This window comes from Cyprinodon variegatus, unplaced genomic scaffold (assembly GCF_000732505.1).
Source record: "Cyprinodon variegatus isolate N-32 unplaced genomic scaffold, C_variegatus-1.0 Scaffold2961, whole genome shotgun sequence".
Taxonomy (NCBI): domain Eukaryota; kingdom Metazoa; phylum Chordata; class Actinopteri; order Cyprinodontiformes; family Cyprinodontidae; genus Cyprinodon; species Cyprinodon variegatus.
The window spans coordinates 1-11298 of NW_015153414.1; the positions used below are offsets into that span (position 1 = coordinate 1).

Genomic DNA, 11298 nt, shown 5'->3' on the forward strand with positions numbered 1-11298 from the left:
CCTCTCAGAAACAAGGCTGGCTTCAGTCTCCGGGCAACCTCATCTGCTTTGATTAAAAATATTAATATAAAAAACAAGGGTAACAGACAAACAAAACCTCACTTCAAAATCAGATGTTTTACTGTGAAAACTGGTTTGAAGTTATAAATATACAAAAAGTTACATAAATATTTACTATCCCATAATTATTGATATTGACTGTATCTATAAAAAAAAAGCACTAAAAATAAATATAAAAATCTAAACTTTTTCGGTAGAATCTTTAAAAGCATGAAACCCGAGTTAAAAAAAAGTCTGTAATAAAAGAACTGCTGAAAAAAAGCCCCCAAACTGAGTTTTAAAGTGTCAATAAAATATAAAAACTTAACCAGAAGCACGTGTGACTTGTGTGATTTGAACAGGAAGGTAATCTGTATAAAATGTTTTTGATTATTTATTCAATAAAAAAATGCAAAGTAAACAGTTTTGGTCTTTAATGATTCATTAAGTCTTCAGGATATTAGTTTACATGGGAATGACGACATGAACAACTTCACAGGAATGAGAACACAAAGAACTTTTTACAGCCCAACAAAGGAACGACTTCAGGAAGCTTCAGTCAGGGAATTTCCTTACAAGTAAATCAAAAGCCTTCCCTAAAATATTGCCTCTTTTTTGTCATCCAAAAAAACATGAATTAAAACGCTATTAGAAATTCTGACCCTTTGCTGTTTTTACACATTTCACTTTTTAACAGAGGCAATTCTGATTTTCAAGAGGAATTTAATTTGATCCGCTGATAGTTATTAGAGTGTGCTCTGATTCATTAGCAACAGGTCACTACATTTTTTTTATTTGAGAGGCCTTCTTAATTGATGAGATATATCTGAGGCACAATCAGAGGCACTGTAGCAATATCAGATCTTTACAAATAAAAAAAATGATTAATTGACATGTGAGATTTGAGCCATTTCTATTTTATACACATTTCATAGGTCATAAATATGTATTTAATAGGCATTTAACGGGAGCAGGGTTGGAGAAAATGAGAACATGTTTGCAAAAGCTTCAATGAATGAATTGTCTTGGTTTTTCTTGGTATTAATGCTTCAGGAAGTAACGATCTAAAGGTCGATGGCTCTAGTCTAAACAAAGACGGGAAGTCAGCAGTACTGAGAGATGCTCCTTGGCTTTTATTATCAGTATATAAATAGGATTTGTTGACATGAAGAAATTGCGTTTCCTTTTTAGGGTCAGTCTCTATTCTTAAGCTCAGTTCAAGTAGTTTTCCAGAAGCCGGTGCAGCGTTATGATTCAGAAATCAGTTTCCTCTGACGCAGGAAAGCCTAACTACAGGCTTTCTGAGAGAAAACAACACCTGCCTGCACACATGACAAAACTGCTGAATTTTCAATTTCAGTTTAGCAGGTGTCCACTTAATGTCTCAGATAAATACTTTCAGTGTCATGATTTTAACCCCAACATTTAATTGTTTTAATACATACTGGGGGGGAAAGTAACAATGAATCTAATTCCTTAAACTGATAATTTCAACTGGGATTTAGCAGCTGGTTGGATGATCGAACTATTGCTGCTTTATGTTCATAGCAGTTTCCTTTTTTACTATTAAAGCAATGCATCTTCTTATCTTGTCAAAAGGGAATATTACGGTCATGTGTGAATTACTTATTTTACTTTTTAAGGCCTAAAAGGGTTTCAAATGATGATCAGAGGAAGAGATGAAAGTACCTCCTTCCTGATCTGTGATGCAACTTGGAAAAAAAAGGGGGGGGGGCTATTACATTTCAGCAAGCCTTAAAGAGGATGGATTATCTTCCAGACTGAAGCCCTGTTCGTCTGGGTGTTCCCACGCAGAACAAGCCGCCTTTTCAAAAGTTAGGTTTATGCTTCTTCACCTCCACCATGAGATGGTGGAGGTTGATGAGCTCAGAGCGGACGGCCAGGCTGCGGAACGTCGGCTGGTTGAGGATCTTGTGGAAGCCGTGGTAGTACTGGATGAGCTGAGTCAGAGCGCCCTGCAGGGGCACGACAAACGAGGAGAGGTGGTTAAAGTTTGCAAACTGGCTGAGCAACTCTTGTTTCCACTTACAGAAATATCTTTAATCTTTTTTTTTTCCTTTGACCTTAAGTGAAGCTAGCTCAAGCTAATAAAAATATGCTTGTAAATAATTAACTAATGCAGAATCTCGTAAAAAAAAAAAAAGAAGCAGTTTTCAGTGTTGAGTCTTGCAAAAGATGGAGACACCAAATCAATAACTTTGTTACCTTCCAAGCTTTCTAATTCATATTTTATTAAATGAATTCAGTGAGGTTCACTATTCCGCTTGTGCAGCAAAACATCTACATGACATGACACTGTCACTTATTCATCACACTGTGTTTTTTTGGATTAAAATAGGGACACCTCCAAGCCTAATTTTGAAGTCAAACACTCAAATTTTAGTTTCATCAAACCAACCCGAGCTGCTGCTTCTCAGAATGGCATTTCAGGCTGTCTCACAACAGGATGTATTGCATTGTGGGTAATGATACTCTATTACAAGCCTTTTTTTTTATTTTTGGAGTAGATTTCATACCAAATAAACACGGATGTTTGGGACACAACTTTTTTATCTCGAACAGCGTAATAAATGAACATAAGCATCAATGTTTGCAATTATAGTCTGATAGAAGATTAAAAAGATTGTTGAAGGTCAAAGACTGGCTGTGGACACAAGTGTAAATTCGGGGTAAATATAATTAAATTTCATGTTGAAAGGAGATCAAGTAAAATAAAAAAATCATGAACAGGCAGCAGTAGATGAGGCAGACTGATTCTGGTTTGAATAACACACCTGCTGAACTGCTCACCTGTATGATGCTGGTTCCATTTTTGAAGTTCGTAAAAGACCTCATAACATCTTGACTCATCGCCTCCACTGACTGCTTCCAGGTGCTGGAAAACCCTCGGACCAGCTGGGTGATCCGAGCTGCACACAAACACTCTTATTATGCATTTAGAACCGTTTGTTCTCTCTATCCATCATACAGAAAAGAGATGGACAGTATGTTTTGGCTTCTTTGCTTTATGATCAACTTTAGCCCATTTCCTGACTGGTTTCGTATATGACTGAAACAAAAGAAAACAGGTATGAGGGTTGTGGTTGTGAGGGGAAATGCTTTGGTTGACATCAGACACAAAAGGATGTGGGACGCTCAAGTGTTTTTAGAGATTTGGACAGTTAAGAAATAAAACTGCATGGACAGCAGAAAGCTGAAGAGGGAAGTGGCTCATTGTTCTGTAAAACAAAACTGGAGGCTGAAATGAAACAAACAAGTTAAGGTGTGAAACTAGAAAGGTGTAATGTTTCGTTGTGACCGTTTACACAACAAGCAACAACTACAATAGAAGCAATAATTAAGCAAGCTACGGATTTATCTGTGGATTTGCTAAAGTCACAAAACTCAACGACTAAATCCCTTCGATTTTGAAACAGCATTTTCAGTTAAAGCATCTGAAGAAATAAACATTTCCTCATTTTCATGAAACCTTTACTTGGGCAATAAATCTCTATGTTAACAGCTGCCTTTGCTGAAAGAGAAGAAGCTATTTTGGGGGATTCACTATCAGCTCTTCAGGTGAAGTTGGTGTGTTACAACCTTTCCCTCACCTTCTTCATTCTTTAGTCGGTCCAGCTGGCCTTTCTCCATCAGTGCTTCAGCCTCCTTAACAAAGGCAATCATTCCTCCAAAAGGAGGGGAAAGAATCTCCTCAATAAACTCCTGGGAGATGGAGAAAAAGCAGAGAGGAACTTTTAGAGGTACATTTGCTTAAAGTGGATTTAGAAAAAGAAACAACCTTGAGGCTAACTTCTTTTTAACACCCAATGTGTGATTAAGTTTAGGATCAAGCAGTATTATCTTTCAGGATTCTCAGCCCTATTAAATTGCCTTTAATAGGATGGAAACTGGGAAGGTTCACCACTGTTAATTGTCTTCTCCTTTAGTAGACAATTTCTGTCATTAAACTTCCAGAAATCCCCTAATTTTAGAGTTTATCTTGTAACTTATGCTTCAGGTTGTTTTAAGTGACTTATTGGTTGGACATGTCTGGGTGAATCTATTTAAACCATATCGAAAATGCAATTAATCACAGCTAATGTATGATTTACCAAGGGTATCCATTTTTCTACTATGGCCAGGCATGTTTTCCTCCTTTTTTTGTTTTGATATTCGACAAGCAACATTGATGGTGACATTTATCCTGAAGTTTTTTATTTTCTAACTTTTTATATATCTGTAACCTCCATATACTACAGCTTTTTTGTACAGAAAAAGGGCTATATAAGGTAGATAACAGCAATATGCATAAAAAAGACAGAATCAAATACCTAATACAGAATAAATAAATAAAAGATTAAACAAAGACCAACCAAAAAAAAATGTAATTATCATAATTATTAACCATCAGTAATATAATTATTTTAATTCAAAAGGGCATAAAGAATAAACATAAGAACCCACCTGTGTTCTAGCGAGTAGCAACTGTTGAAAACTTTCTACCTCTTTACTGTCATCTGCTGCCCTCTCCTGGACAAGTTAGAAAACAACAACCCAATCAGGACTCAAAACAAAAATGTTTGTGCCGCCAATGATTGAAAATGTATAAAGAAGTTTTCTTTTTTACACTGTGAATCTATAGATTACTGTACAAATTAAACTTCAAGTGGTACTCACCATCAGGACGCTGAGCAACATGTCGTAGTTGTTAATCAGGAAGATGAGCTGATCTCTCCTGGAGGGAAACTCTGCGGCCATCTTCAGCACGAAATTTTCAACATCAACCTGCAGACAAAAAAAAAAAAACCCAAAACAATAAACTCAGAATCAATAGAATGAATAAATGTCGTCAAAATGATTCTGTTTTGTTTTACCCCACATAGGAAACCTGTTTAATACCAACTGTAAAAATAACTAAAGTCACAAATGTTTCTAAATAATTTTAAACAATGAACCATCTTGCTATCATTATTCTGAATTTGGACTTCTAAGGTCCTTCCAACATCACACTGAAACACCCTTCAGAGACATATTCAATAAACCTGTTTGTGTGTTACCTGCAGCTGAGCCAGCAGAACGTTGGTCCTCTCATTAGGAAATGTTTGGTTGATGCTCACAATAGCTGAGGAGAACTCTGCATAGCGCCGAGTGATCTGAAACCGGCAAACACTGAGTCACTTTAACTAACAACTCTTTACTCTTTGTGATGAAATATCGGTTTGACCTGCTGGCCAGTTGCACGAAGAAATGCATACTTTCACTGCAACAGCTTAAAAAATATTTATTCAGAAATTAATATTTGAGGTATTTCCAAAATGTTGCATTACATGCATGTAACTATAATGTTAGATTATTTGCAGAAACAATAATTAAATTGCATTCTACCATACTTCTCTCTTTGAATCAGCTATGGAAAACTATTCACCCTGAACAACCAGCTACTTTAGGAAGAACCTTTTGTTGCATACTATCCTTCTAGAGCAGTGATGTCAAACGTAAATCATCAGGCCCGAAGTCCTGCAACTTTTAGGCTACATTCACCCTGCAGGCCTTGATGCTCAATTCCGATTTTTTGTGAAATGCTTTTTTTTTTTTTGCATTGCTGTTTACATTTCCAAATATATGCGACTCGTATGTGATCTCCTGCGTGAACTGCATTCATACAACCTAAGTGTCCTACATGCGCAGCAGAAAACAATGACGCAACAAGCAAGCGTGCTCTGTGTTTATGGAAGTAAACATGGATGGTAGTGCTGGAGAACATCTAGCGATCATTTCCAACCTTAAAAACTCAATCTTTCCAAGATGGTTAAACATAAATACTACTCTTGGCTGTTCAGACAAAGGCCGCATTTGAAAAGATCAGAGTTGTATCAGATTCAGGACCACGTAGCCAAGCAGCCTGGGTCGCATTGGAAAAAAATGGATCTGTGTTGTTCAGACAGTCATGAAAAGATCAGATGCGGGTCGCATATGGATAAAAAAAAAAAAAAAAATCGGATTTGGGTCACTTCAGGCTGAAATGTGAACGTAGTCTCAGATGCATCTGCCACACTGTTATGCAGCGAAGCTCTAAGGAGCTCTGCTCTGATAATGAGCTATTACTGAAATCAAGTGTGTTGAAGCAGGAATAGATCTAAAAGTTGCAGGTTTAAGGCCTTCAAAGGCGTTTGAGACCACTGCTCTAACGGCAGTCAGTGACTCTTTTCTAGAATACTGTTTACCAACTAGTCTTTCCCAAGATTATTTAGGCCATATTATGGACTAAGAGTCAAGTTTGTTTCCTATTGGTCTTATGTACGGTAAATCAATATTTAGATAGAAATGCAGTTTTGGCTCTCCATTACCTGGGAGCCCTAAAAACTAAATAAAATATATAAAACACTTAAAATATTTCAGTCTGTATGTTGGAGTGAAAATAGACTTTCTGATTGTATATAGACTGTATATCTCATTGAAAAACATAATTAGGTTGTGTGTGGCCCCACATACGTAGTGCGGTCTGGTGTCCAGCACTCCCAGTTTCTGAGGGTCAGTGTTTCTGATGCTCTGGATGTTCATCTCCAGAAGGAGTTCAAACCTGGGCCATAGCAGCTCCAGCACAGCCTCCCAGTACCTGAAACACATTCAGAACTTCAGCCTTTTTCAGGTGACATTAGGGCTTTCTCAGTAATACAGTTAATATCTCTATATAGCTAAACTGAGCTTTAATGTTAAAGATGAGTTAAGATCATACAGCCAAGGCTAAAACTCTTAAAATAATCACTCTTTGCATTCTTTTTGACATCATTAATATCAGGTTAAATTAATCTCCAGCTCATATTTTCTGTTAATTTGACTAGTAATAGAGTTTACCATATTAATGTTTACAGCTATCTGTGTTGAATGACTGAGGAGACATTCTCTTCACAGAATTTTTATCTAAAGTTTCTAGACAAAAATGAACCCATGATATCCTTTCCTGGACATGCAATGCAGATATACAGTACTAAGAATAACAGAATCATAAATGTGTTGCACTAGTTGTTCATTAGTTACTTTAAATGGCATGAAAAAAAAGAGCAAGTGAATCAATATTATACGTTTTCCATTTCAATATGAAACTAACTTGTCAAGAGCAGGAATGTCCCTCTTTGCTGTGATGGCTCTGAATCTGAGGATGATGTGGATGCAGAGAAAGATAGCGATGCTGTCGTAGCAGTCGGACACGTAGGTGGACATGCTCTTCTACAGACAGACACAGAACAGGATCATTTATGTTTGAGCTGTTTAGAATTCTGTTTACTTTTTCCTTGAAAGAAATTTTAAAGGTTTCTCTTCTCAACAGCAGGATGAAATCTTACAACCAACAATAGTGGAAAAAAGAAAGATGCTCATACCAGGAACATGCTGAGAGTTTTTCCCATGATACAGTTGAAGAGATCAAGTGCAGAGTTTCCAGCTACCATGAAGAAATCACACAGGAAGAGGAATTCTCTGCAGCCGTTGTCCAACAGGGCATAGTGCTGGCTGCGGAACAACGTCTCATAAGGATACTGAAAAATAAAGATGGTTTTGTTCAATTCATGTCATTTTTTGCTATCATTTTGAAAATAACTAGTCCAATGCTTTTATTACTTATTTTATACCGTAGAATGTAAGAAAATGCTTGATTAAGTAATTTACTATAACAGGGAACAAAAGTCAACAACAAAAGGTATGAAAAGGGTCTATCAGCATGAGAGTATCTTATATTTTAGATGCTGGTCAATAAAATCGATAATATTTTGGCTAATATTGGACCAATATCCAATATTAAAATCAGATTGGGACGTCCCCAAAAATATAATAATGCTCACACAACGTTAGATGAGTAAATTTGTAAATTTTATATAGATAGATCTCTGGTTAGCCTGCAATTCATAACATGTAAACTTTTATGATCCTTCCTCTTAACATCAGAACTGAAAGGAACCATAATCACTCAAATTAAAAAATTGCCCAACCCTAAATTGTATGCAGATAAAAAATTTTTTATCCATTTGAATAATAATAAAGTACCTGAGTGAAGTTGGCCCCCCCACCTTATTCAAATCAGACAAAATTAGTGTCAAACGTTTGTGCTACGTTTGTGCTGGTTTGTGCCGCTATTGTTCTAAAGATATAAAGAGATGTTTCTAGAGGTCATCAAAGGTCAACCAGCCCCCCCACTTTCTTCAAATCTTCAAATCCAAAGCGGCACAAACGAAAATATTTACTGCACAAATGTAGCACAAACGTGGGGGGGCAACTTCACTCAGGTTAATAAAGTTTATATCATAAATGTTTATCTCACCCTGCTTTCTCCTCTCTGAGCTGTATGTGGAACCAGGATGGGCCCTTCCAGCTCTGCAGGACTCAATATGGTCCCCCTCTGGCCCAAAGTGAAGATGGTGTTCCTGTTCTTTAAGGAGGGCTTGGAAAAGAAACCTGCAGCTTAAGGTCAAGGAGCGTAAAACAAGGCATGGATACATGCTGCTGTCCTATGTCTGACATTTATTTGTAATAACTTTCCCCAGGGGCCACACAATGGCAGCCCACTGCTCCCCAAGGGGATGGGTGAAATGCAGAGAGGAAATTCCCCCACTGTGGGAGAATAAAGGGATTTACATTTACATAACTTCATGACATGCATGTTCTTACAACATTACATTTTTTTGAAATCAAAAGAACCTTACTTTTTTTTTTTTTACTTTTAGCTAAATATAATCACACTGCCACCTGATTAGACATGGAAAACAAACAACATAAAACAAAAAACATATTTGGGAAATCTTTCATTTTATTAATGACAAAATGTTCCTTTAATTGTTTTTTTTTTTTTTTTTTTTACCTTTTGAACATTCATGACATCACACACTCTCAGTCTCTGCTGCTTCTCTTTAGGCTTATTTCAAGTCTCTCAAAACTTGTAAAAACTGCAGGACAGTCAGGTGAACTGCTGATGTCATTGTGACTAAATAAATAAAAAGGCAGCAAATATCAGTTTGATTAAATAACACTATTCTAATTTTTACTTAAATTGTACGATCAGGTGTATGATTCTAGTTTGTCTTTCAGTATTTACACATATTTACATGTCTGGGAGCTCATTATATAGAGGCAACAGGACTGTTCTGCTTTTTCTTTTATGTTTTTCCAAAAAGGCTGTTTATTATAGCCTTAGAAAAGAAAAATCTCAACAAAAAATCTAAGAAACCTTTAATGAAATACCTTAAAAGTATTAAATCTAAAAAAAAAATATATGTTTTTTTAATATACAATTTTTATGAAAATTTGTTTTTTAATACAGAGCTTTACTATGCAGTGTGATCAGAATCTGTGATAAAGAGCAGATTTGAAAGGATATCTTTCTTTGCTGTATCTTCCACTCCCATCAGGTCGTCTTTATCCGCTACCTCCTCATACTGAAGGAGAAAAAATTTACATAAACATGAAATCCTCAGCATAAACTCCAACTGCTGTTCCCACATCCTGACAGTCTGGGACCTGTGGTTTAACAAAGCTGCAATAAAACAGAGAGAGCCTCATGATGGATCCACCGACCTGCACTTTGAGAAGCCGCCCGCTGTAGGACTTGAAGTAACTGTAGTAAATCTTGCTCATAGTGTCCACGTACTCATCCCTGATTTCTTTAGCAACAGTTCTTTCATTAGCCAGAAGAAACTGGTAGAAAAATCTTCAGGAGGACGAACAGAAGGACATTGAGTCATTTCCACTCAGTTTTAAGAATACAAAAGCAATACAATGTAAAACATCTAACAAAAAAACAATCTTTGGTTAAACTTTAGCTGCTTTCAGGGTTTAATTCTTACATAAAACTGGAATGAGCCCTTTTTAAAAGTAACCATAATGTAGAAAAGCACACACCTGTATTTCAGCAGAGTGTTCTGTGGGATCTGATAGTTTGTCATCGGTTTCCTGAAGGAGTAGATTTTTTGCAGAATAAACTCTCTGATCTTTGAGACGGCCTGAGGGGAAGAGAAATCAGCACATTCAATGCGTGTGAAGGAAACACATCCAACTGTGGTGGATTTATTGGTATAAATACAAGCTATTATTTCACACATTAGTTAAAGTTACATAGAATAACCTTTACTGGAACAAGTGTTTAATTATCCAGCAAGTAAACATCTAAAGAAAGGACTAATAAGCAAAGAATTTTAACACAGAAAAGCTGAATCCATTGATTTGTAAAGGTGGAGGTTAGGTTTCTGAACACCTTGTAGTTCTCACCATAATGCAACAAGGCTCTTATGATTCAAACTTACCTTGAGCTTGAGGCGATCAACGATGTCCTGGATGTCGGAGCAGGCCAACGTCTCTCTAAAGCTCAGCTCTTTGGCAAAGTTGATCTTTGTGTTGAGCTCATGGAGCTGCTCAAGGAAGTCCTGCTCCGTCACTGGACTTTCCATGATGGTGCTGCAGCGACAGGAAAACATCATCAACCCAATTCAACTGGATTTTTCCTTCGCTCACATAGCTTCATCTGACTGAACGGCTGTTATGCAAAACTGAGGTTGTTGTTGGATGTTTCATAGTGATTCAGTTTCCTATATTTTAATCCTATTTTTTTAATTAATTCAGTAACATGTTTAGACATCAATTTAATATGTTGATATCATAATTACACCAAAACAACCAGGGAAGAATGTTAGATCCCTCCTCTCTGTCATAATGCTTTCAGTCTTTCCTGTAAATGTTGTTGAACTTACGAGATCATGACTCCGGGCACCATCAGCTCATCCACCAGCTGGCTGAGGTGGCTGCGAACAGCCTGCCTGTTCTTCAGTCGCACGTTCATACTGACTGACTGCTGCTGCAGGGTCTGGATCTCACTGCTGATGGAGGAGAGGTCGCTCTGAAAGCCACTCAGCATACCCTCCATACGCTGGGGGAGTAAAAAGAAGAAACAGCCTAATAAAGCTCTATATTCTGCAATGTAACTCAAGAACTGAAAACATATTTTAGCTAAGCCTTTTGGGTCTTACACAAACAGAACCACTTAATAAATACCACCTTTTCTATCAGATTTTTGGGAATATATTTCTATATTGATTCACTAACAATAAAGAGAACTGTGAGGACCTCTGCTCTTACCTCCAATATGGAGTCACAGGCCGTGATCTGGTTGTGGAGATGGGCAATGTTCTGACTTTCTTTAATGTCTAACATAAAAGTGCTCAGGAAGACATTTTCTGTTAAAGGATTTTTATGCTTAAAAAGAGCTCAGTCAAAAAA

The 11298-nt window shown here is 36.9% G+C and overlaps 1 protein-coding gene across 1 annotated transcript; it reads right to left on the reverse strand.

Moving 5' to 3' along the window:
- Window positions 1–434: 434 nt before the first annotated feature.
- Window positions 435–11286, reverse strand: LOC107081114 (vacuolar protein sorting-associated protein 52 homolog). The gene is made up of 16 exons (XM_015369326.1): window positions 11158–11286; window positions 10773–10948; window positions 10329–10479; window positions 9928–10028; window positions 9604–9736; window positions 9407–9464; window positions 8354–8487; window positions 7419–7574; window positions 7148–7266; window positions 6532–6655; window positions 5097–5192; window positions 4717–4824; window positions 4504–4569; window positions 3651–3762; window positions 2851–2969; window positions 435–2015 (listed from the first exon to the last, which is right to left on the reverse strand). The coding sequence occupies exons 1-16, from the start codon at window positions 11230–11232 to the stop codon at window positions 1869–1871; spliced, it is 1875 nt and encodes a 624-aa protein (XP_015224812.1). The 5' UTR covers window positions 11233–11286; the 3' UTR covers window positions 435–1868.
- Window positions 11287–11298: the final 12 nt, after the last annotated feature.

What these genes read in the sequence shown, in the direction of transcription:
- LOC107081114 (XM_015369326.1), bottom strand. Translation starts at nt 11,232, where the DNA reads ATGTTAGACATTAAAGAAAGTCAGAACATTGCCCATCTCCACAACCAG. An exon ending in CTCAGAGAGGAGAAAGCAGG is followed by an intron (nt 7,575 to 8,353) that starts GTGAGATAAACA and finishes TTTATTTTTCAG; the next exon opens with TATCCTTATGAGACGTTGTT. An exon ending in GACATTCCTGCTCTTGACAA is followed by an intron (nt 6,656 to 7,147) that starts GTTAGTTTCATA and finishes AATGTGTTTCAG; the next exon opens with GTACTGGGAGGCTGTGCTGG.